Here is a 26630-nt window from a genome sequence, read left to right on the forward strand (position 1 = left end):
AGAAGATATTCCCTCAAAGACATTTTTTCCACACTATTTTCTGTCAGTTACCTCTTCTTTGGATTCACTGTTTTCCCTTTCACGAGGTTCTTGTTTGACGTGGGTCACCATAGCAAAGGCTGCCCTGTCGTGGCTGTCAGCAAGGTTGATGACATTGGTGATGGAGGGCAGCATGGCCCCCTGGCAGCTTGTCCCAATCGTGGTGTTCCTCTCACACACTGCCAACAGGAGCTGAGACATGGAAAAACAAGAGGAATTTTTAAATATACATTTTATTGTAGTATTTCAAAAGAAAACATCACTACGGTTTAATTTTTAAAAACGACACAAAAGTTGCAATACTGTGTTTAAGGCCTATTTATCACCTTTATTCAATAGAATCTTCTGCACCTAAAGCCTCCATTTTGTACTTTTTAACACATATAATTAGTGCCCTCAATCCACTAATGTATACAGACTCTCACTGCTACCCTAAAAAGGATGTTCCCAGTCCTTAAACTCATGTTTTAATACATACATTGTTAAAATTAAAAGGTTTGGTCCCACCTTGTTTTAAATAAGCAAAGATGCAATTTCATTTCAATGCAAGCCCTCCTAACACCTGTCATACCACCAGAGAAAACATTGTAGCTTTAACATTGTAGTTTTCTGGAAACCATCTACTATAACAATTCTTGTAGTTTTTATAATCATTATCAATTGTGAGAGAGGGCTTTTCTTAAGAAGTATTAACCTGGCCATTAAGCTTTTGGCAGAGAAAATATTTAAACATTTATATTAAAGACCCTTTCCAAGCATCAGCATCTCAATGGTTTAGACATTGTATTTATTTTTAAGCACCCCAATAAGTATCTGAGGCAGCAGACCTGGTAGTTTCAGCTTTGATATGGATAATACACACTACAAGCATAGGGAACCAAACATATTTCTAACTGTATTTCTGATAAAAATAACTTCCCTACCTCGATGCACTGCTTTATCCAGAAGTGATTTCCCATGGCTTCCCAGTTTTGGGAACAGGTCACATAGAGTAAACGCTCATAAACACGACGTTTCATGGAATTGTCGAAGACCTCAAAAAACTTGGCTCGGATGAGTGGCTGGGCACAGCGCAGACCCGACAGGAACGCTGGCTCCAGTTTAGCTGTAAGTTCACTACCAGAAAGATTCTCATCCCTAAAGTGAGTAAAGGTGAAATAACAGAGACATTAGAAAGAGAAGCCTCCTAAATTTTGTATATAAAATACTAAAAATCCAGAGGTGATACTCTCTGTAAAAGCCCCTGTGGTGTGGAACACGTCCAGGCGCGGTGTTTTGAGAGAAACAGCAAAGAAAATATTGCTGTTTGTTAGAAAGCTGCCCTAGAACAAAATCTTATCATACTTGTAAATGACTGAGCCATACTGTGTTCTGTTTGAAATGACAAATGCTATTCATTGATAAAAACTTCTGAGCACTGTGTCCACACAAAGGCTTTGCACAGGGAACCAGCAAACAGTCCAGCAGTAAATAGGGACTGCAAAATAACGGGAATCAGCAGCACAACATTAAATACCTGGCATTTGTTGATAAGGTGACTATTTAAATTATTTCATCATGATTCAGAACTTGTCAGTCTACCTAGCAAAGTAATTCTCCTGAAAGTCTAATTTATAATAAAGTTTCCAGGAAAAAAAAAAAATCTTTATATCCTACAGATGTGAAAACACAGATTTCAGCTGTCACCACAGTGCTGAGTATACAATCAGCTATGAGGATGCCCTGGGATCTTGTGAAAGGAAGCAATTGGGGTCATGGAGATATTTTATCAGCACCAAAAAGGAAAAATCCTTTCTAAGGAACTTCTATTTTCAAATTGCTTTCCATAAATATGTACTGTGGTCTCACTGAAGTGAATGGATTTTGCATTTTAGAATAAAAAACATGCATTTTAAAAAATTCCTTAATTCAGACCTAAAAAGATTGATGACATGTTATAAAGGTCATATATGGTACAAATTATGAACCAATAAGCTGCAATAAATGATTAATTGCTATAATTACCTATAGACATAGTTAACAAGGTCTAAGAACTGGGCATTTAATTCAAGGTCTTCTGGAAAACGCTTTTCAATGTAAGTCATCATTTTCACCAGTAAAATGGACTTCTCCCGGAGAGTAGGTGTCTGTGTTAAAAGAAGACATGATTAATTTTGTCAGTTCATCTTCAAACATGCAGAGGACTAGCACATTCAAAGTACAACTCAGTCATCCTTTATAGGACTCTTGCACTTTTGAAGTATTGAAAAATAGCTTATTAGGTCATAGTTCTTAAAAAGAAAAGTAACTCAAGCATTTATCCTTCTAATATATGTTGGAGAATTTTAACATTGTGACTTTACCAGGGTTAAGCTGTTCAATGATTACAAAAATCTAACACAGCACTAGATTATCAAGTACTCGGCTCTAACAGAAAACATGGAAATTGAGGAAGTCACAAAATGTTACAGAGTAGCATGACATATACCAGTATTAGTCATCTTCCTCCTGAAGAATCTCTCTATCCAGGTTAACGTGAAACATATTTTAGAACTTCCATTTTAAAACTTTCTCAACAGCACTTGAGATCACACACCGAAAATAAGCCCACAAAATGCCAAGCACCTATAACTCCAGCCATTTTCACAGGGAATGCAAAGTAGTCCAAACCTCACTGAGAGCATCTAAACATTTTTAACAGATCATTACAAACCCCATTGTCAAAACTGATGAATAAGAGTGGCTTATAGTTATTTAGTATTTGAGAGCAATAACGATTTTATCTACTCAATTTACCTGATTAGCTGCCATTGGGGAATTGTTTTTCACCCACTCTTCCACTATTTTTACCACTGCACGAAGAATTTTGGCATCAGTAGATTTTTCAATGAGAGATGTTAGAATGGCCTGTATAAAATTTTTCCTCATTTCCATGCTCATCACAGCCAGACGAGTTTTCACAAGATCCAGACTGAGTATTACCAGTTCACTTGTACCTGCTATGGATGCAAGGAAAGGATTAGAATTGTGTACACAAAACACCTCGGAAAAAAACCTTCAAGATAAGCTACTGTAATTTGAATAATAGCACCAACAATATCTTTTACTTGGAAATACAACCCTGGAATTAATGTTTTCAGAATCACTACTTTTCATTCCTAAACAACTAAGACAGACCCCAAGGCCAGACTAGGTGGGGCTTGGAGCAGCTGGTCTAGTGGGAGGTGTCCCTGCCCATGGCAGGGGGGTTGGAATTAAATGATCTTTAACATTCCCTCAAATCCAAACCATTTTATGATTCTATGATTCCTTCTAAAACCAAATCCATTCAAAAATTCTAAAGGCAAACCTGTGTGATTTCCTTTCAGTAAATCTTTAGTAAAAGGTATTATAGACCCCCAATACTGAAAAAACTGCCATTACCCCTGTGAAAGAAATTCTCTATGATGAAGCACATCTAATTCTGTTCAGCTAATTTCCTGACCTGCTTATCTGTCAATTTTAATAATTTTCCAATTGTTTCTCAGTTTTAATAAAACTTGCAAGGTTCTCATTTATCTAATCAAAATATGGGTTGGAAACCTAACAGCAGCAATTCTTTCAGAGTATTTTCTTCAGTAGCTTATTCATTAGTAAATTACAGAGCTCTTTACTAGCACTGAATTTTCTTCTACAACAACTGATTTTTTCAATGACTCATGACCTAATTCATTTGATGATAGAATTGTACAGACTGAAAAAGATGTTATTTTAAGAAAAAAACACCAGCTCCAACAAATTAATTCACACACAGTTGTTCCAATATTATAATACAGGAAGGAGTAAAAAAAAGTGAAAGCACAGAACAATCAAAAAAATTCAGCCCTTCTTCCCTCAACACCATAAAGTCTCAAAGAATTTCACTATCTCTATCTACGCTGCAGCTCAACAAATATTTCACTAACCATCCACTGGAAAGTTTGGGTTATACTGATATTCATATATTAAGCTGGAAAATGGAATTTGTAAGTGTATTTTTAGTCTTCAATACTTCAGTAATGCTTCTCACTAAGTATTTTCTAACTTGTAATAATGCACACAAACTCTGAAAAATCATTTAAATCTCTTTGAGGCGAAGATATTTTAATGTTTTACAACATTTCTAATCATTAACAGGTGACAGAATATTAATACCTGTATTTGCTTCTGCAGTTCCTGCTGTTGCCTGTGGGTTCAAGTGTTCCCTGACCATCTTCTGCAGGGATCTCATGAAAACCGAAATCAGCCTGTCAATGTAGCTGGGATTGTTGCTGCAGGCAGACTTCAGGATCATTAAAGTCCCTAGAGATAAAAATGTGACTTTAGGAATTAAAACCTCTCTTGGATGTGACCTGAGTAAAATACAGATGCCATGAAAGAAGCACAGGACTGCCCAAGTTACAAACATGAGAAATCTAAACAGATTTCAAGAAGCACACACATCCTGTGTGTGCCCATTAAAAAACATACTCACTAAAAAAAACCTTTCTTTTTGTGCTCAGATGGGCACAACATTTAGCCCACAAAGTTCAGCCTCTGGGCCACAGAATTACTACAATATGCACGACCTGACAGCTGGATTGTGGTGCTACTTTTAAGGGAGCTCTGGACAAAATGTAACAAACATCTTTCTTGGTTAGTTTGTTGTAAAGCTTGTCCTGACATCTGACAAATAGGCAATTCCCAAAGCGAAATTACAACCATCTACAAAGCTCACAGAATAGAATAGTGAAGGACATTTGCCATTTAAATCAGCAACTTTTCCAACATTGTACAATTTCAAGTCTGTATTACCAACACAACCAGTCCTGGACCACACTCTATTATTCCAATACATCTTTGTCATTCTATTATGTATCTGAGTTCTCTACCAGTTAAGCAAGTACAAAAAAAAAACAAGAAAAGAAAAGAAACACTTCAGCTCTTCAGAATGGTATATGCTAAAAATTCAGATTTTCTCAGTCAAGAAAAAATAGCATTTTTGTACTTTCTTGCTTACTGAGAACTTAAGACCTATGAATACATAAATCTTTCTACACTGTCTAAATCTGATAAATGAGACTTTAAAAAAACTGGAAAAGAAACTATAAGGTAGTAACTGTGTACACAGATTCCTTGAACTATTCTACTGTATCTCAGAGTACTCCGCAGGATTTGCTTTTTTCCATGTAACAAGCTTCCAGTAACTTTCACTTTATTTTTTGGATAATTTGAATGCTGAATCTTTTTTCCTATGCACTTTGCATACAGAAGGCTTCCATCTATTACAGCTGCAGCTCCAACAATTGCTCCCAAACCAGCTACTGGGAGAAGACAGAACACAATGAATCCCCCTCCAGTCCCTTTCCCCACAGATGAGACACCCCGAGCTCATCTCAAGGTAGCTTGAAATGCTTCCCACAGCTTCCTCTGCATGATATCAGATTGCAACTTCCTCATGGCAAATGGAAGCTCATGACAAAGACCTGACTCATTAAGGGCATTCCACATCCAGCTCCCAGAGAAGTGGGACACGTACCGAAGAGCTGGGAAGGGTTGGCGTTGGTGGCTTTTTCGTAATTAGTCAATCCTTCATAAATAACCTTTCCAACTGCAGCATAAAGGCACTCCAGCTCTTCATACTTTGAAGCTACACTTGAGGTACCTGCAGAGTAGAGAGAGGTGTGTTTGCTTTTGGTAAGATTAGCCACAGAACAGGCAAGGAGCAGTTATACTCTGAACACTCAGTTGATAAAACATCACTGGAGTTTCATCTTGTCAACAAACCAAGGTAACACAAGCAGATCTGTCATTTATATAAATCTTTTTATTATAAAACCAGCATGTATTTTATAATAGTAAACCACTTCTGAGTAACTCAGTTTGAGGAGCAGTTTTACATTATAGATTTATTTTTTTTCAAGAGATTACCTAAATTAGTTTCTATTAAGACACAGCGTATTACCTATTGCCTTTCTTTTTTACACTTTATCTCCCTTCCTTTTTCAGCAAAACAGCAAAGCTTAACAACTAAAAAATTGCACTTCTGAAGCTGAAAAATTCTAATTGCAAAAATACATTAAATTTATAGCATGCATTCCTTGAACTAAAGTTATGACAGCCACAGGTTATTAAGTTTTTATGTCAATGGATAATGATGTATTCCACATGATTACTTATTTCAGCTTTTCCTTTTTAAACAGAGGTTGAAAGTGCAAGCTAAAATGGACCATTAAATGTAGGAATCATAAAACAGAATATTAGCACACTCCAAAAAGTGCCTTCACCCCACCCTTAACCACTTCAGTTATTCAGCAGTAAAGGACAAAAGGAGGAAGAAAATCCCCCTTACTTGGTTCTGTAGGGAAAATCCCCATGAGGCGAGAGAGCAAACTGTGCACTGCTCTCAGCACCTTGGTGTTCCCACAGGTCATACAGGCTGCCACCCCTCGCTGCAGGGGCTTGAAGCTGCTCAGGATAGCAGGGGGCTGCTGCACAGTCAACAGGAAACTTAGGACCTCTAAACCAGTGCAAATGTTGGCAAAGTTGGCCTGGTTGGGTTGTTCCTAAAGAGAAACGTGCAAAAAGGCAGTGAGTGGGGGATAAAACACATAAGAATTACACAGTTCAGCTCAAATCTGTTGAAAGTCTATAATAAAGCTGAGGTTTCTACAATATTGATGCTTCAGATCAATCTTCTGGATAAGTCATGCAGTATAAAACTGTAAAAAAACAAGCACTACAAAATCTTTAACCACAAAAATATTACTTGAGCACGTACAGGTATGTTCCTTCTGGTGTTTGATGTGATGCTCAGGTTTGAAATTTGCCTGCAACCTTGCTGGTTAGAAATGCTGTCAACAGAGAATGGTGTTCCTTGTCAACACCTTTCAGACACAGGCCTTCAGTGAAGAGCTAAACCAGCATATTTTACAATAAGTTATAGTTTAAAGGATAGAAAAGGGAATATTTGGACCCAATGAAAAAAAATTCCTGGATCTATCTTTGTAAATAAATTAAATTATCATTAAGATAGTAAATTATTCATAAATTATCCATTTTAATGGCAATTTTCACGCACTTTGCACACTGCTTGGGAAAAGGTAAGCAAAGCAACAAATATGAGCTCCCTGGAGCACAATCAACACTTGTAAACCCAAAACAAATGGAGCCACAATAAAAGCTCTTCCAAGAGGAGACGGAGAAAAGGATGGAAATAGTTATCTGCCCTTTCAAGGACCATCTAGTAACAGTTACTAGTTTATTAAATATTTGTATCTAGTATTATACAAACAAAATAGTTGTAGAAAAACTTATTAAATGGCAGAAAGCACACAAACAGCATAAAAACTATAAATAAAATGTTGTACCATCAATTACAGAGAGCTAGCCTTTCAGTGAACTTCATAGTACCATAATGTAGTCAGAAAACCAGGAATCAATAAAATCAATCCGTAAAACTTCCTATTAAGAAAAAAAAAATCACAAAAATAAAAGCCCACCAACCGTTAAGTACTGCAGCTCTACAAATTACAACCACTGATGCCATTCACATACTTCACAATTTATCTATTCCACTACAGTGAAGAAAAGATTAGTACTGTAAAAATCAGTATGCAGGTATCTCACGTGCCAGTGAAACCTAAAGCCCTCCAGGACTAGAACATAACTTACCACAGTCATCAGCAGCTTGTCAAACCACTGCAGCTTCAGCTCTGACTTGGGCCACATGTCTGGCCGTAAAGCTGTTTTCAGCAGGTTGACACAGCGGCGAGACAGCAACTCCGCAGGAGATCCAGCAGTGTTTGAGTTGTCATTTACCTACCAATTCATCAGAATTACACCCTTCGGTAACCAACTCATACATTTATTATGTATTCTAAGCAAGCATATCATTTCTTACTTCTGCAACAGATAGGCTTAAGTAGTTTTATCAGTACAGTCACAGAGCCTTTAAATGCATAAAAAGCTGACAACTAATAGTAAACACCAGAATTGGTGTCTAAATTGCCAGCTAATTACCCCAAATCACCCATCAAAGGTGTATTTAAAAAAAAGTTTCATCCCATACTTTATTGCTACAACTCTGAACATGCTCAAGATGGTTAATCTTTACTGTTTGCAAGGTACCCATAAACATATGCAGCTCTTTAGTCAATTCATCTATATACTTAAGAGCCCATCTACTCTGTGCAATAGACTGTGGTGTATAAAATCCCATGCTAATTACCAGCTGAGTCTGCTGCAGGAGCAGAAGCCATAAAACTTCTCAGCTTTGAGCTACACCCAGTTAATTTTCCCCACTCTAGAAAAGTTAGTTCTCTGAAAATTTGGTGAAAAGCTTTAGTTCTACAGGCTGGATGAAAAACAAAAATAATCCCATGTATTGGATCTTGAAAATACAACTACAGTCACTATCCTTACATATGTAATTGATAGTCATTCCCTATTAAATCCTCCAAATATCTAGTTTTGGGGTGAAGTATTCTTGCTCTTTAACCCAGGCAATAGCACAACCGTACTTGGCAGCAGCACGCAAACACATAAATGAATCAAGGAAACAAAGTATAGGAACACGAGACAATCCAAGCATAAAAGGGCCTGTATGAAGAGAGGGGTTTATGGTTTTGGCTACTAATGCCACACTGGTATTTGCATATCAGAACAAACACACTACCTGGCAAGCGATCCTAATCAAGAAATTCACGACTGTGTCTGTGTGCTGCTTGTCGATCGGCTTGGCAAGGAGGGCATCGGCTCCTGGCAGGGACTGGCTACGTCCAAACACCTGCACGTACACAAAACACAAAACCCATAAGCAAGATTGAAGAAGGAAAACAACAAGAACAGATTTAAAATGTTTTCTCAAGCTAAAACCTTCAGTTTAGGGACTTTGAGTTATGGGGGGAAAAAAATTATGCTGAATTGCTTAGTCAGTGCAGGTTGTAATTTCAGAGTCTCTGAACAAACCCTGATTTTTTCTTACAGCACTTATTGCTCCTGTAGCTGTCCTGAATCGTTTAACTTCTTGGCCAGAATCCACAGACAATCCTCTTTTAACAGCAGATGAGGCAGAACTTGCTCCTTCTCCACTTGCACTTGAGTCCATATCTGAATCTGGCTGAAATATCAGCAGTGTGCATGTTAAAAAAACTACACTTAATTGTGTAACAGTTCATTCTTTAACCATTTATTTAGACTTCCTACCTGCTGGTCTTTAACTCTTTGCAATTCCCATTTAATAACCACTTCAGCAAGATCCACAGCTAATTTTCTTTGCTCTACTGTAACACTGGGAGTGAAGCCCAGTCTCTGCATGGCACTAACCACATGCTGAACCAAGTGATGTCTCACTGGATAATAAACCTGAAAAAATGGTTTCACAGAAATGTTAGTCATTAACCAATAAAATTCTACAAAAAAACCCAGAAAGTTGAAATAAAGCAAAATGGTAAAATAGTCATCAATCCCAGAGTTTGCTAAATCTGTACCACATTCAAATTTTGCCATCTTGAAAAGTAACTGGTGCTTTGAAATAAAATTTTGGCTACAATTTTCAGTAGGGACTCCTGATTTCATGTACCCGAATGAAATTGTTCTTTTTAAGAGTCACGATTTTTCTCCAGGACCAATCATGCCAATTTTTTGCCAACCCTTTAGAGAGCTTCAACTCACATTTGAACACACTCAGACATTCTTCAAAAAGGGCTGAGGCATCTTTCCTCGAAAGTGCCTTAAATGTGTTTTAGCTGTCCCTTTGGATTGCATTTTAATATGCATTTCCAAGTGATCCTACGCTGACATTCTGCAGCATTCCCTCATTTGTTTCATGTTTGTGCAATGAGTTCATCTCATCTGACACTGCGTTTTAACTTCAGTCATGATAGAGCTTAATAAATTACTTGCTACTAAATAGTTGTTTTCAGTTATAGATAAGTATCTTTAGAGACAGATTATATATTACATATGACATATTTTGCAGCTAAACCATATACATCAGAGTATGTTATTTTTCTAATCAAAATGCAGTTTACATCCTTGATATGGGAGATACAGTGACTACCAGAATCACTGGTACAAGTACCTTGAAATGTAGTATTATCAAGTACAAAATATGCACTAGTTGGGGAACACTATGACCCTCTTCCACAATGATTTTTCGCGTCCAGTGAGTGAGCATCTGATGTCCATCCTCCATCCGAGCAGGCACAGCTGGAGTCAGAATAGCCATGGCCTGCCTGACAATAGCTCGGGCCTCCAAGGCATGAGCCTTCAGAAGACTGTGAAAAACCTAAACACCAAAGTTTCTGATCAACATTAATACTATATGTATTTACAAAAACAAAGCATTTATAAAGAAAGAGAAACTACAACACATGTTTTCTAAAAAAATACACTTTTTCCCTAAAGGCCCGTAATTTGTTAAATGTACGACGATATATCATCATCAGAAGTATACAGCATGTACTTCTGTTTCCTTTACACTCCATTTTCTTCCTCCCTCTCCACTGTCCAATTCAAAGTTTTCCCTTGGTCCCCATATTCTGTCTCAAATGAAGTGTCTGTCTCTTAAATGAAGAAACATTTCCAATTTTTGTTAATTCAACCAAGGACTTTTCATTGTCCCACTTATCCTCCCTGTTTTCACTTACCTTCAAACTTTCTTCTACATTCTCCTATCCACAAGTAAATCATATTAAATATCTGGCCTGTTCCTTCTGTATTTGTGGTATTTGAATTTAACTGTTCCCTTTATACTAAGTATTCAAACCCACTGTGCAGCTTCTACCCTGTATCTTAAAATAAAGCACACTGCAGAACTTACCCACATCCCTTAAACAAACGAACACAAGCCCAGTACCTGCAGAACTATCTTCTTATGGATGGCAAATTTGGCAATGATGTGTGCCAGAAGCAAATGGCCACTGTATTTGCAGGCTGGGTCCACACAGGCCTTGGACAGGAGGCAGGGCCAGGCAAAGGTCATGAGGCGCCTGAGTTTGCTGTTGCGGTTTTTGTTGTTGTCGTGGATGTGATGCGGGGCGTGCTCGACCAGCAGCGTGGCAAACTGCAGCAGGTGGATCCTCAGGGAATCCAGCATGTCAGCCTGCTTTTCTGGATCAAGTACCTATCAATGAGGAGAGAAGGAAAGCGAGGGAGGGAAAAAAAAAAAAGAAAAAGAAGACAAAAAACCCAATAAGTTTTATTATTATAAAAGCAAAGTCTTAGCCTTTTGCCTTTTGAGTGGTTTTTAAGAAGACTAAAACCTGTAATTACTTTTTTGACTCGGTTTAGTACCCTCAAAACAAACTCCTGAAGTGTGAACTTTTAAATAATGAGCACATCTGGGAATTTCCAAAGTGCTAGCCTATAAAAATAAATAAATCAAAAACCCCAAGCTTTATCTTCAACATTTTTTTTATAATTGGTTTCATGAAACAGCAGTGAATTAGAAACGTACTGCTGTTCAGTCATGGAAAGCTTTCCTTATAAGACTGGGATTACAGCCATGTAAGGCCCATGTTTAAAGACAGATATTCAAGTTCTGAAGGTATCAAAGTGAAAATTGTAGTCCAGTCCTACTGATGACTGATGGATCTCATGTTCAGTGTTATGAAGCCATTTGATGTAACAGATCATAATATTCAGAATAGCACAACTAATTCAAATTAGGATTGAAAAGCCAAATGAGAGGAACAACTTTTTGTTTTAATTTTCAAACACTTTAGTGTAAACAAGGATTGTTACCTTTGTAATAAAAACACTAGTGATGCTTTCTGGATTATCTCCTTCTGGGTTTGAAGGTCCTAACAGCTGTTCACCTTCTCCCTTTTCAAAACTGTACAGGAAAGCAGGATTCAGGATATGTTGCAGCACCTACAGAATATAAACAAAAAAAGTTAGCCTGAACTACTGCATTCTTGTAATGGCAGCCAACATTCAAATACTTTCATATGCAAACCTGCATGTTGGACACACTCACCGTGTTACAAAAGGAAGCTAGAAATAAAACCCTAAGAAAAAGGCACACACAGATTTTTTTCCCCCCTCTTCCTCCCTTCCAAGGGCAAAGATTCTTAGAAAGTGTAACCTAGTCAGTAATAAAAGCAAGATGAATTGCTGTCTCTGTTTATTATCACTCTTCTTCAGGTATGATATTTGCACCTAAATGGCTCTGCCAATTATCGAACTCGTTGACATTTAAGTAAGCAAGTTTTGTTGCCCTAGTTCCCAAGAAGAAAATTAAACCTAAATACCAGGCTTCTTTGATTTAATTGCTTTAGTTACCTTGGCTTTGAGCTCATCTCCAAAGTTTGGGTCATTCAAGTCTACAAACCGGAAGAACAAAGCCCGTTTTTGGGGAATACTGTAGTTTTTAGGGATCTCTTCTTCCATATATTCCTTTAAGAAAGTCATATTGCAGAGAAATCGACCCGTAAAAGCTCGTAGCAACTGGAAGAGTAACTCTATATCTCCATAATTCCTTCTGTAAAAACACATAAAATACAAAGCTTCTGTGAAAAAATACACAACTTATTATGCTGATGAAACTAATCTTGGTTTTAAAGGAGCAGAGAGGCAACAGCAGGCAGTACCAAAGGCATGGTTTTAGAGGAGTGGCAGTATTATGAAATATATTACACTTTCCCTTCAATAACTGCAAACCATTTTTAGTAGCCCTACATACCTTTATAGCACTAAAATTTTTAAAACAATTCATGCAAAGTATAGGAAATCAACATTTTTACTTACTTGCAGTAATTCAATAAGCAATAAGCCAACAGCTTTGGTTCCTTCCAGTTTGTCGCAGCCATATTCTCCTTACGGTGTCTCTCCTGGAAAGCTTCACTCACCCACACACGTTTCAGCTGATTCACCAAGGAATGCTGATTTGCTAACCAACATTCATCGTTCTTAACAATAATACTTATGATCTGCCCAAAGAAAAACAAGACAAATGCACAGTCAACACACAGCAGGTCTGTCAGTAGAAACAGTGACATAAAAACACTTCTTTAAGGGCAATTAAGAGTTCTAAAATATTCACCAGTAAAAAAAGTGAAATACAAACTAGTTGAGATTAAAAAAAAAATTTCTGTACCAATTGTTTCTGCTGCTGTGTTTTCCTCTTGCATCCTACTTGATAAAAAAGTGTAGTTAATTTGAGTCTCCTTCTCAGAGTGACTCCAACTACAAACACTTCACATGTTTTTCTGTGAGCTATAATACACACACACACACACTGAAAGCCTGTAATGTAAGAGGTTTGCAGCTGAAGAGGTTTTAACTGTCTAGAGCAAAGATAAACAAGAATAAATGATACCTTGATAGCTTGGAACTGCAGATCCAGACGCATTGTGGTGGTGCTTGGAGACCCAGGTCTCACGGCTGCCTGGGTACCGACGGGTAAGAGCAGAGTGATAAATCGGTTGGGATTAGCTGCCAGGACATCTCGCAGGGGTTTGGCATCTTTATGCTTTAAGAAACTCTGCAAAAGGGGAAGAAATAATTTTAATAACCTTTAAAAGCCAAAATGCCAAAAGGTTATATTATCCTGAAGCTTTTATATCCCTCACTAAAGTTGCAGAGGTCGTATTTCACGTATATAAAAACATCGCCTACAACTTCAGTAACAGCCCGACATGATGTGGAAAGGTATAAAATCAACAGTTCAGGACAAACAAATACAAACCCAAGAATAGGCACCCTACAGTCAGAGTAAGACCGTGATCAAGGACTACAAGGTCATACAGCAAAGAAAGGTGCAAAAGATGAAAAGCTTTTTGTTCACCAGATCTGTGAAGTTGAGGGCTTTTTCCTGTTCCCCTTCCCACACAGCTTACCATAAACATTCTGCTCCACTGGGGATCATTTAAAGTGGCTTCCATCATGAACAGCTCCACAGTCTGGGACGGATGACGTGTCAAAAATTTTATCAGTGGTTCCCTGAATGGACTGCCAGCCTGAAAAATTCACAAAGCTTAAATTAAAAATGCAGAGTATAGAGTATTTTCAACTAATTTACTACCACTCAGAAAAATACATTTGACTTGGCATTCATGCAGGTACAAAATGTTCAGAACTTTCATGATGACAATTTATTGACACTTTAAAAACTTAACTTGTAAGAGTGTAAAACAAATGTTAATACCTCCTAAAGGCTTGAAGAGCACATTTTATTACATCAAATATTCCCATGCCACATTTAAAATATTATAATTATTATACACTAATGTTTAAAAATACCATAAAGCAAAAATTTCAGCAATGTTAACTTCCACTTTTACCTCAATTAACATTGCTCGTTCTGTTTTCATAACAACTTCCAGGAGAGGTTTAACCAGAGTCTGTGGGGCAGCTGGGATCAGATGGAACAAATTTATAATTGCTGAACAAATCTTCATTTCCTACAGGTAAAAAGAAACAGGGTTGAATTAAACATTACCAGCTACAATGTATAAAAACAGTATCACACATCTTACTTATTTGTTCCTCTCTGTATTAGCATAGCCAGCAATCAAATGTGAAGGGTTAACATTTATACAGCATCTACTTACCACAATGTATGAAACAATTGCTCTGGTGGAAGTCTGCCCTGCCCCCCCTGTAACATCATGGTTTAAATTTTATTTTCTTTGTCAGTATAGTGGTGTTCTACAGGTAAGAGCTAAACACTGTGCAACAATACTGTTGATGGGGGAGTTCCAGAGTGCTCACTGCACCACACCAAGTGGCTTGTGCATCAGACAGCCAGACCTTCCCATCTAAACAATTTCTCATACACACCCCACACCCCCAGATTACATGTGAGGGAAGAGAGACAGTTTTCCCACAGCACTTCTCAGTGTCTTGCAAACAGCTTGTTACTTCAAAGAAAAGTCAGCTCTGTTCTCCCACTAGATATTAAATTCTCCAGAAGTCTAAGATAATTTTGCATCTCTTTTTCATTGTGTGATTTAAATGGAGACTGTATTTCAGTCAGCTAGAGTGTGGATTTCCTTCAGTAAGAAAAGGGAAAGGAAAAAAAACCAAAACATCCACCTTCACCTCTCTAAAACCAAGTTCTAATGTGCAAAATATTATCAAGGGCACTGCATTTCCTCAACTGAATTTAAACACAAAGTATTAGGCCCCACTCCTTTAACATGATCTGCACAGACAGAACCCTACAAAACTACTCTCCTGGATTGAAGTGCAGGACTGAGAACAAGAATAAAAACTTCTGAAACTACTTATGCCTTCAGAGAAACAAATTCCTGCTCTTCTCAGCATGAACATGCTTAACATCCTTAACAGCAATGGCATCAAAACAACTCTGCCACAGACAAACAGGGGACAATTCACAGCACTGCACTCAAAGGCACAATGCACTCTGCCCAAAACACAACAATAAAACTAACAAACCACAGCTTAAAAGAAAAAATAAAAACAAACAACTACAACAAAAAAACCATGACAACAAAAAAAAATTCCTGTGCCTCCACTGATTTTCTCACCTCTAGCCCTTCTGCAGCAGGCTGAACCAAAACAGAAGTCACAGCATGAAAAGAAAAAGCCCACAAAAATATCAAATAAATGTACAAATTAGTACATGCTATTCTTCAGGCTGCAGTCTAACTTCAGGACAGTTACTTTCTCATCTCAAATGGAAAGAATTGAGACAATGAGTATCTCACATGCTCCAAATTGCCCTCCAAAGAACTAGGATGAAAAGCATCCTTTTTCCTACTTGTACACTGATTAGACACAGTTTTTCAAATATTTATACTGAATAAAGAGATATTAGAGATTATTAAGTTAGGGGAAACCATATTTTAGCATCTTCAAAGACAAATTTGGCCAGCATCAATTATGAAACCACCAATTATGAAACCATTTTCAGTACTCCAACTGTCAAGCTATACAGTCCCCTAAAGCTACAAAGTCCTCTTAGGCTGTAATGCAGAATATCCACCATGGAAATTCCACCAAGGAAATTTCCACCCTCTCACAAGAGGGACAGCTGGAGGCAACCATTTAGTCAAAACTTAACTCTTTCAATTAGCAGACATGACCTAAAATCCCATGCCTTTCCTTAGGGAGGTAGGGAAGAGAGGAAGAAGGGTTTAAATCAAGCATTTCACTCGCTGGGCCAATGAATATGATTTTAATCACTAGTTAATATTTTATGTTTTAATTTGTTCATTTCTCTAAACAGCCAGGTCACAGTTCAGGATCACAGTAGGACTGTCATAAATTATTTAGGTGAACAAAAGGCTTAGTTATGTGGATCTTTATGATAGTCATCAATTAACTGAAATGTATGAAGTTTTTATTTTGTCTACAGTTACCATTTACATATGAAAACTCATTCCCTAGACTTCTGAACCATTCATGAAGAAGCCGTGCTGACCAGGCACTATCTGCACTCTGCTGGAGCACTGCATGACACCAGCATTGCCATCAAATGGCACCTTGACCCAGTGCTGCTGGAAAGAGATGAAATGATTGTAACAGCCCCCTGTACAGGTAGGGAACACCGGGCTTTCCCAATCAGTTCTCTCCTCCCATGTGTTTTTACCATCATCGGTATTTAACCACGTGGTCTGAATGATCCAACCCTGATAACACTCCCCAGCATTGCTCCTAAGTGAGTATCTCAGGTTTTGGAATCTCATTATGATCAGGAAAAAACGAGAGTAAGTGAAATGCCAGCTACAACAACTGACCACCAGCCTCAGCATTCCACTTTTTCTACATTTAGAAGATACAATGACAGCAATGACACCTGCTTGCCACAGCAACTGGCACATGGACCATGCTGTCTGTGTCCTCCTTAAGTTTTTATTTTTTAAGGAAACTTTAGAGCAACAACTAGGGAGCAGAAAAGTAATATTTAATCAGCTTTGCAGTCACACAATCCTATTTGAAATGATTCCAGAGATTTCTCTCCTCCCTCAAGCTGTGACAGTAGATTCTTTCTCAAGTGTCTGGTGTGCACTTCCCCCTCAACATACCACTGTTTTAAACCAACATTAAAAAAAAAATAATCACAGATTTAGGAGACTAAGCACACAATTACATAGAAAACATTAATAAAAAACATTAAAAGCAGGAGAATTCCCAACTAAATATGATTTAGGTACAACTAAAAACTGGTCTAGAGGTGCCACATTGTGGTCTAAAAGACTGTTGCTATAAAAAGATATGCAAGATATCTGTAATCATCACTTTTGAAGAGCAAATCCCAAGAGAAGAATATGAAGGCCTTAGAACTACTCTGACCCAAATAAAATGTGTTTAACTGAAAAATGGACAGTGTTTTAGTTAAAAACATAAGAAAAATTCTATTCACCTTCATTAGAGAACATCCAGGACTAATAGAAAGAAATTATCAAATTCACATTTCAAAGCTCTCTTTGCAATGACAGGAAAGACAAATGAAAAGCCATTAAGCCATTTCCACGTTTTAAGGGAAATAAAAAGGCAATCTAATTTCATCCTAATTTGAAAAACAAAGATATTAATGAAATTCCCCCCATTTTTCCCTAGTTCCAATAATAAATCTCAACACTTAATATAAGTGATAAGTAAAACATTAATAGAATTATGGGACTTCTGACAATCCACATAAAACTACACTGAAGCAGGAATTCCCATCAGTGCTGTATTGCTGAGAGCACACAGTATTGACATTACTGTACAATTTTCCATTTATAAGACAACTAATCAGCTTCCCATAGTTAACACTGAGACCATTAGTTTCAATGGGAGAGAGATTTTAATGTGATCTCAACAAGTAAATACTGAAGTTGGTTTTAATAAATGTAATTCACAATTAACTGGGATTATACTATCATTATGTATAACTTTCAAAAGACTATGTTGGGAACATCAAACATATTAGTGAAGAAAAGAGGGATTATGCTGCTGAGCTCATCAGCCATTCCAGTGAAGAGCAGATTTCTAAGCAGAAAATCCTGAGGGGGGAAAAAAAAATCCTTGAGCTGTTCCCACACCAACCTGTAAGTAAATTCTTTAAAGTAACCCTTTTAAGCAGATAAGAAGCTCCTCTTACTGAGATTTCTAACAGACATTCAATATAGATACAAGTTCATCAGCTTGTAACAAAGCATCAGTGTGTAATCAGTCATGGCAACATTTACAAGTGAATGAGTTCTGTAAATCTAAAACGTTAATACCACTTATTTCTTCTCTTCTCACATAAAAGCTTTCATTAACTCACATTTCCATCACTCCGTTGTCCACCTTTGTGTGTAATAACTACAACTTCCATCCATTTACGCAGGTGTTGCTATAAAGAGAGGATAATTAGTATTATTCTTCTAATTAGACTGTTCCACTTTAGCATAAAATAAAAGAAAAGAAGTAGAGGCAGAAACAATTCTTTGAAAAAAACAAAGGAAAAAATTATTAGCTATTTTCATTCCCTCAGATTGAAAAGTCTTCTGTTACTAAAAGCCCTCTCCATATTCACCTAAACAGGGATTATAAGAGTACATACATTACACACCACAAAAAACCTAAGTCTGATAGGTTTACACTTGTTTAATCATTTGCTTGACATGGATGCATTTAAATATCCATGCCAAAAGGATAAAGAATTCCCATATACAGTTTAAAAACTGCAAATAAACACTGCAATACCTTCCAAAACTTAATAAATCAAGAAAGCACCAACACAGACTTAGTCCATTAGGAAGTAAAACATATTTTCAGGGTACTGGTGGCACCTTGCTTAAAGATAAATTTGTCCAAGCAGACCTTAGCATAAGTAGGTATGTCTTCACTAAAAAATAACATCTCTTAACTTTTTGGTTTAGCAGCTCTTTCGAAATTAACTCAAAATGTTTAAAGAAATCATATTGGTTTAAATTGTGAAACAAAAATCTTTCAATTCCAATACACACACTGAGTCACTACTGAACTGTTCTTTGACTTTTCACCAATACAAATAGTAGCTAGAAGAAAATTTCTTCGGGAAGAGCTAAAGAAAAAACTTGAATGGGCTTACCATCATCTGATCACAGAATTTATCATTGAAAGAGTTCGGGAAAAGTCTGGTAACTGATGTCAAACGATTCACAACGTTCAGGGTCAGGCTTCGATAGTCTCCCAGCATCATCAGCAGTGGTCTCATGTGGGTGTGGATTTGATCCACTTCTATGGTAGCTCCTTCCAAGAACTGCAAGAGAGTACATGACTAAGATACAGCTGGAGAGGGAAGCGACTTCTGTGCAAGCATCTCTCTTAAAGAAAGCTGACTTGATTTTTCTTCTTGTATTTTGCACTTTCAGAATGCAATAGCTCAAACAACACTTATTGCTGAAAAAGTATCCAGTGACAAGATGGATTTGGGAAGCACTGAAGTATTTCTGACACACGGTAGGATATTCCATAAAATAATCAAGTAGGAGATCTTAATACAGACAGATTGAAAAACTGCTACAGCTATAAATTAAATACACAGCTATGGATGAACTACTTAGACACTGCTTTATTAAGAACTGCCTGTGAATGTGGCCAAAGGTAATAGAGCAAATTTCTGTGTTACAATCTGCATGCATCCTGAGCAACATAAAAGGTCAAAAGAACCTGTCTGCAAGCAGTCAGAGACAATATTTCCTGTCATAACCAAACATCCTGTGGGCGTGAATTTATCACAGGAAAAAAACCTAGAAAAATCTGATGTATAGGTCAAACAACCCTTATTTGCTCCCTCTTACATCTCAACCCAACTGTATTGTCAACAAGCCACAAATAATAAGTACATTCCCTCTCATGACCAGAGTGACAGGAAAAGACATCTGACTTTTGGTCAGTCAATGGCATAAACAAATGCAAACAGTTACATTCCCTGTTACATGTCAGCCAATTTACACAGCATTACTTACAGCATCTTTGTAATTTCATTAGCTTTGTTTTCATTTAGAAGAATAGTATTAAAATCTTGCTGAATTGGAACTAGGCACAGTTATTGGATAACAAATCATGATGAACAAATATCTTTTTCCCTGCCCTTCCAGCTGGACAGAAAGACTGAAAAGATTTACCATGGTCCTTATCCAAGAGCTTATAATGCTTAATTTCAAGCTGGATAATTTTTATGGCTAAGTTCAGGCCCCCAGAAGACCACATCTGACAGAAACTTTTATCAGTGTCAGTAACAAAAACTGAACAGAGCAGCCAGTATTCCCTGTAGAGAACTTTCCCAAGAAGTTTTGTACCAAGGAAGTAAAGCAGAGAGAACAATGGCCTCAAAAGGATGTTGTTTAACACAGTCACCTTTCTCATGCATGCTTCTCCTGCCTCCTGCAGTTCACTATTTGTTGAATTCAGTGCCTTGAAGAGTGCAGCAATGATCTTCTCTCTTGACTGAGGCAAGTAATTGCAGGCAGCTAGAGCATCTGCAAATATCAAAGGAAATTTGTTCTCTTCGTTAACACAGTTTCAAAAGAGAGGGGAAAATAAACCCTAATTCTACACCACTTCTAGTTTCTTTTTATGCCATCTTAAATTACAAACAGCTAAAGCATTACATGCATTGCCAAAAATAAGATACATCATAAAACAGTAAAAGAATGGGAACTCCATTAGTGTTCTTAAGTTTTCCTAATGCTATATAACATAATTAATCTCGAAATGTTTAGGGTTCATTTCAGAAACTAAATTCTAGTCATTAAGAAAGCAGCAATACTTTCCCATTATTCTCTCCATTAAACTGTGACCTCTGGAAAGCAGTCATCAGTCTTCCAGGGCTCAGGTTTTCTGCTGATCCTGGGAAGCAAACTGCCCATTGCTCACAAGGACACTTAACTACACCAAACTTTGTTCAGGAATTTTACTCACTTAAGGCCGCAATTCGAAGAGGTACAAGAGATGGAAGACTTTTGTAACAAGGTAGTTTCATTAAGGCAGAATCTTCAGCCTCACATAAATTCAATAACTAGGAAAAAATAAACAATCCTTTTTAGGCATCGTGACTCACATTTGAAACGGTACCTTTTGAGTCTTGTTTCCTCAGAGCCAAGTTTATGGAAACACAATAATCAACCTTCACTTTTCACCTTTTGAAAGTTTTAAAATGCACAAAGAAAAATGCTTTTTTTTAACACTGAAAGTACTAACACCATCACTGATAAGTATCTACATTCAAATATAAGAACATAAAGAGAAAGTACCTCTGTGTAGAAAACCTTGTGCTCCACAACATTTAGATCCATTGTAAACAATCGGGGTTGCAGGGTTGTGCAAAAGGTATTTCCCTCCATCAGGCCAATCTGGGCATTTGCAGGTTGATGCCTAAGTAAATGCTTTTTAGGAGGAACCATGTCTTGGAGAACCTACACAACACAATTTAAATGACTGAATTAGTACCTATTCAAATGACCCCACAGACCCAGGCACTGAGAAGACACCACTAGTCATGGCTGCACATTTCTATCCATTTGCTCCAGATGTATGGCTTGAGAAATCATTAAGTAAGAACAAAAGTATTTCTCTGAACTAATTTAATTCAGCCAGTTCACAAAACAATGCAGTATCTGTAATTAATACATATTTTCTGTTAAATATATCTTATTATATTTAATAACTTCACATGGTGTTATAAACAACAAAGAAATTCATAGATTGAAGCATTTCAAACATTCAGGTAAAGAAACAAGAATATATTAAGCTCCCGAAATATCAGAAAAACAAAAAAGTCAGTGTAACTTCTTTCCATTACACCAACTTCTCACTCTCCTCCATAAACATCCTTAGCAAAACAAGACATCAATTAGGAGGCTTGTCTGTATGTTCCCAAACTACAGTAATGACATCTCTAGTTTGGTATGTTGTCATGGTCCTTAGGGCTCATGTACATTCCTTGTCTTTCAAGAGAATGAATGCTATTAGCACTAGTATCTAGCTAAAAGTTATTTCAACACCAGCTTGGATCTTTATAGTCCCTTTCTGGATAGGGAAAGGCATAGTAATATGCCTCATATTTAGAGAATAACACAAAGTGGACATTCAAAATGCAGTATCTATACAGCCTAGCTTGGTGGTTGGATGAGCAGTCCATAATTTAAGGAAGTAAATTAATCTGAAGACACTATAAATACTGGCCAAGAGTCAGGCACAGCTGTATGAATTTCTATAGTGCTCCAGGCACTATGTACTTTAAAACAATGAAACTCAGCAAATGACAAACATATGCTATCAAAGCACGAAGAACTTCATTTACTAATGTGGAAAAATGCACCCAGGAAAGCATTTCTGCAAATCCAAACTGGAAAACAACTTTAAACTCAGGTTCAGTAGGTATTTCTGCTTACCTCTTTATGTGGCTCCATAATCACTGTGACACTTTTTCCAGTGACCTGTGCAAGCACCTGCAATGAATGCATGGCTTGTTTTCTCACAGTAGAGTTTGGAGAGGTTACTTCTCGAACAAGGTCATGTGTTACATGATGGAAAGACTTTTCCTGTGCTGCCAGGATTTCTTCTGTTTTTTCTTCATCTTTTAAAGGAGTTGCACACCTGATCAAGAGTTGTTCTAATGTGGTCTTTGCCATAGCAACTGCTCCATTGGAAACCTGGGGCATCACAGATTATTTTTGTTAATTAAGTACAGAATAAAGATCTCAAATCTACACACTACTCACCAACAAACTTAGATTTTCATTTTGATTAATCCTGTGCAAATGGCTAAAACCATATAAAAATAAAACTTAAACAGAACACATAATCAAACAGTCTTCCCATCAATCATTCCAAAATTTTGAGCTGCAGTGCAACATAATTTTATAAATGACCTCAAGCACTGGAATCCTTCACAATGTTGTCACCAGGTGATTCACAATGAGAAATGAACAGGCAGATGGTTCTCTAGGTACATATAACTACATACAGTTTTTTGGTTAAACACAAAATGAACAAAAAAATCAGTGGGTTTTGTGCAAGTTTTTCAGGAAAAGAGGAAATGTTCTCAAGTTTCACCAAGGGAGGTTTAGATTGGATACTGGAAAAGAAATTTCTTCAATGAAAGGATGGTCAAACATTGGAATAGGCTGTCCAGGGAAGCAGTAAGTGTTCAAAAAACACATAGATGTGGCACTTGGGGATATAGTTTAGTGGTGAAGATGGTAGCATTTCATTAATGGCTGGACTTGATAATTATTTCCAACTAAACAGTGATTCTATGACAAGTGACAGTGAATCCATGTTCTTTCGGTGACCTGCATGGGGCCTGTACCTTTCTACTCTGAAAGAAACAAGTGTAATCCCAACAACTTCAGCAAAGTTACATGCAAAATCTGATCTCATTCCTAACTTCAGGTCTTGGTTTAAATTAAAATGACTAAAATTCACTCCCAACAATTGCAGATACGATGTATTCTGAAGTTCAATAAAATCAAGATTAGCAAGAGTTCAATCTGTGTGAATTTAGGAACAGAAGTTTTTCCCCACACGATTTGATATAATTCATTCATTACATACCTCTCCAGTCAAATCCATCATAACAAAGAGAAGGGCCTTCAGGAAAGTTTGCTGGTTCTGGAGAACCCAAATTAGTGGCAGCCGTTCCATAAGAAATTTAATGGACACAACACCTCCCAGTTTAGCATACCAGGCTTGTTCATAACAGCAAGCACATAAACGCTCCACAATGTACGAAAACAAGGGAAGCTGACAAGCCTGGAAACAAAGAAATGGGTCAGTTTGCCATTTTCAGCTCATTGGTAGCCTCCAAAATTTTAGAAGCAAAATTGCATTGACTGAAACTACACCATTTAAATGCATTTTAAAAAAACAAAACTCACCCTTTCTTTTGAACCCAAGATGATGCTCGCAACATCAAATATCACTGCTAGAGCCACCTCCCCTATTTTGCAGAGCTCCTTCTCCTCATATGCCATGCAGATTGCTATGGCATCAATAAGCACCAAGGGATCCATGCCTTTTGACCCATTTTCTTCGCTGTGAAACATGGCTGTGCTAGGCTGGCTTCCAACCTGATAGCACTGCAGCAAGAAAGGACCTGCAATTTGTAAAGGGGCAGAAAAGAGAGAGGGGGGAAACAAAGATAAAACAATAGATATTTCAATATGAATAGTCTTTTAATTAAATTTTACTACTCCTCAGACTAGCTAGCAGTGGAACCAGTAAGCCCTGTGCCTATTTGCATATAAATGAATTGTAAAGCATTCTTCACTTTTAGAAGAAAAAAAAAGATTACATCTACTTGAATATTTTCTTCTATGCACTAGACTGTGCACTGCAAGATTTAATTAAAATGAAGAATCATAAAAATTCAAGTTACATTAATGTGACAATGAAGAGTGATATGTCTACTGTATGTCTTTTCCCCCATTACTTGTCATGCAGCCCAAATCCAAACGAAAACTTTTCTTCATAGATACAAGACACTGCAGCACTCTAATGTTCAGTTAGTTCCTCCAATGGTCCTTCAAAACCACAAGTGGAAACAACCCAATTAAAGATCATCCACAAAAATTACTGTGAGCATCAAGTTACACAAATGCTCTGGAACTAGCACAGAATCAACAAGGTTGGAAAAGACCTCTGAGATCGAGTCCAACCTTTGACCCAACATCACCTTGTCTACTAGACCATGGCACTGATGCCACATCCAGTCTCTTCTTAAACACCTCCAGGGACAGTGACTCCACCACCTCCCTGGGCAGCCCATTCCAGTGCCCAATCACTCTCTCTGTAAGGAACTTCTTCCTAATGTTCAATCTAAACCTCCCCTGCTGCAGCTTAAGACTGTGACCTCTTGTCCCAAAAACTATATACAGTTCCAAGCTGCAATTATTTCATTGGCTGCAGCATTTTGGAGAATATTATTAGGTGATTGTTTTTTAAAACCTGCTTAATTTTCACCACTCAAAAGAATTAAGACATAATTCATCCATCAGCAAAAAAAACCCAACACAGCTGCACAGAGGTAACTGTAATATCATGGGTTTCTTAAACAAATTACTGGAAGTAAAAGCACAAACTCCTCCACTCCCCTCAGGAGAGGCCACAGGATCTGTGTCCCCTTTACTCACCACACTGCTGAGCCACTGCCACCATGGTGTAGTGGCGGATCAAACTGGCTACAAAGGGCAGGGCACTGGGCCTCAGGTCCTTGATCACCGCGGACATGAACGCCCCTGTGAGCGCCTGTTCGAAGGTTTTCCGAGCTGGAGTGTCCTGTGCTTTGTACCGATGGGAGATGATCACACTGGGTATGGACTTCTCAGTAAAGCTGAAAGACAACAGAACTTCATTATAATCCTAAACTGCAGCACTGGCACCTCATTCACAACCATTGGAAAGCACTTGATTTAAAGTTTGCTCTTGATATCTAACTCCTTTTCCACCTCCTGTTTTCCCCTTATTTTGATAGAGCTAGACCAGTTCAGTTGGTCCATATTAATTTTGTCAACCACTGGTCTCAAACATGATGGATAGCTCAATTTCATCAGGAACATTTAAAGGCAGTGGTTTAGAAGAAGCCACGTATATACAAATAATAGGTATACAGGCATCACGCAGCAACTCAATTACAGAACGTCATTTTCAATATTTTGACATTTTCCCCTTTTTTAAAATGACATTTGATTTTAATCTTGAATGATTGAAACAGTATTTATCAAATCACTGCCCAACAAAACCTATTCATTGCAAAGCCATATTTACGTCAAATTTAAGAAGTCCAAACTGTGAAAGCTATTACACTCTTCAGCAACATTTACTACACTTCAAAAGTAGAAGTCAGCACACACTTTTTGGGCAGAGATATTAAAGCTGTTTAAAAATAATACACTCATTAAGTATCAATGACTAAAATTGTAGAAGAGATAAAACAGAATTCAATAGAAAGCTCCCACACCAAGACAAATGGAGGTTATGTGTGTGACTATGCTATAGCTTAGTGATTAAACGAAAGTGAAATTTGTTTCCCTTTAGTAAAAGGTTAAATGTATATACAAAACATCCCAGCCTAAATTAATCTTTAAAATACAACTGAGTATCGGACTATTCCAACTCTTTAAGTATATGAAATTAAAATTCATTTTAAAAAGAAGTCTGATCATATGTAATAGATTATACATTAGACTGTGATTAGGGGAAGAAAAATAAGCTATGAAACATTAACACAAGTCACCAGCATTAAATACTATGCTAACAAAATTCCTTTTTGCCAGCAGTTAAAAATCCCAGGAATTGCATTGCCTCTAAACCAGGTTGTTCTATAGACACTATAAATTTTACATACACATTTAGGTTTAAAGAATTGTCATACTTGGGATGTGCAAGGAGCTGGTATAATGCATGTTTATTGTCATCCAGGCTCATCATAGCCACCAGGAAACACTTGATGACCTCCCACGCCTGCCTCCGGTAATAGGGCTCCGTGTTGGCGCTCTTCAAACAGTCCAGGGCAGTCTCGATTGCCTGGGGTGGGAAAGGAGAGAGTAACCAAACACTTCTGCTCTTTGCATTTACAGTTAATCAAGGGAATGGTATCATTAATATACATTAAAAGTAACTTTTAAAGTATGCACAATTTGGAGTGCCTACCTTAAGAAATGCACAGAGTGCCTGAGAGAGGG

General features: G+C 37.4%; 1 protein-coding gene across 3 annotated transcripts in view; it reads right to left on the bottom strand.

Annotated features, from left to right (window-relative positions):
- Window positions 1–26630, bottom strand: part of TRRAP (transformation/transcription domain associated protein) — a 75854-nt gene that overhangs the window by 32257 nt on the left and 16967 nt on the right. For all 3 annotated transcript variants that reach the window (XM_017813560.1, XM_017813561.1, XM_017813562.1), the window contains exons 22-50: window positions 26321–26472; window positions 25080–25279; window positions 23826–24043; window positions 23503–23700; window positions 22338–22598; window positions 21198–21359; window positions 20866–20962; window positions 20302–20423; window positions 19031–19201; window positions 18242–18310; window positions 14304–14423; window positions 13860–13979; window positions 13340–13504; window positions 12769–12950; window positions 12304–12502; window positions 11764–11892; window positions 10877–11143; window positions 10100–10306; window positions 9223–9381; window positions 9002–9136; window positions 8693–8803; window positions 7690–7836; window positions 6368–6581; window positions 5555–5680; window positions 4192–4338; window positions 2815–3017; window positions 2044–2165; window positions 963–1176; window positions 52–231 (exon numbers count right to left, since the gene is read on the bottom strand). In XM_017813560.1, coding sequence (XP_017669049.1) covers window positions 52–231; window positions 963–1176; window positions 2044–2165; window positions 2815–3017; window positions 4192–4338; window positions 5555–5680; window positions 6368–6581; window positions 7690–7836; window positions 8693–8803; window positions 9002–9136; window positions 9223–9381; window positions 10100–10306; window positions 10877–11143; window positions 11764–11892; window positions 12304–12502; window positions 12769–12950; window positions 13340–13504; window positions 13860–13979; window positions 14304–14423; window positions 18242–18310; window positions 19031–19201; window positions 20302–20423; window positions 20866–20962; window positions 21198–21359; window positions 22338–22598; window positions 23503–23700; window positions 23826–24043; window positions 25080–25279; window positions 26321–26472 — 4797 coding nt within the window. The remainder of the gene's footprint in view (window positions 1–51; window positions 232–962; window positions 1177–2043; window positions 2166–2814; window positions 3018–4191; window positions 4339–5554; window positions 5681–6367; window positions 6582–7689; window positions 7837–8692; window positions 8804–9001; window positions 9137–9222; window positions 9382–10099; window positions 10307–10876; window positions 11144–11763; window positions 11893–12303; window positions 12503–12768; window positions 12951–13339; window positions 13505–13859; window positions 13980–14303; window positions 14424–18241; window positions 18311–19030; window positions 19202–20301; window positions 20424–20865; window positions 20963–21197; window positions 21360–22337; window positions 22599–23502; window positions 23701–23825; window positions 24044–25079; window positions 25280–26320; window positions 26473–26630) is intronic.

The sequence above is a fragment of the Lepidothrix coronata genome, unplaced genomic scaffold, assembly GCF_001604755.1.
Source record: "Lepidothrix coronata isolate B3197 unplaced genomic scaffold, Lepidothrix_coronata-1.0 Scaffold41, whole genome shotgun sequence".
Taxonomy (NCBI): Eukaryota; Metazoa; Chordata; class Aves; order Passeriformes; family Pipridae; genus Lepidothrix; species Lepidothrix coronata.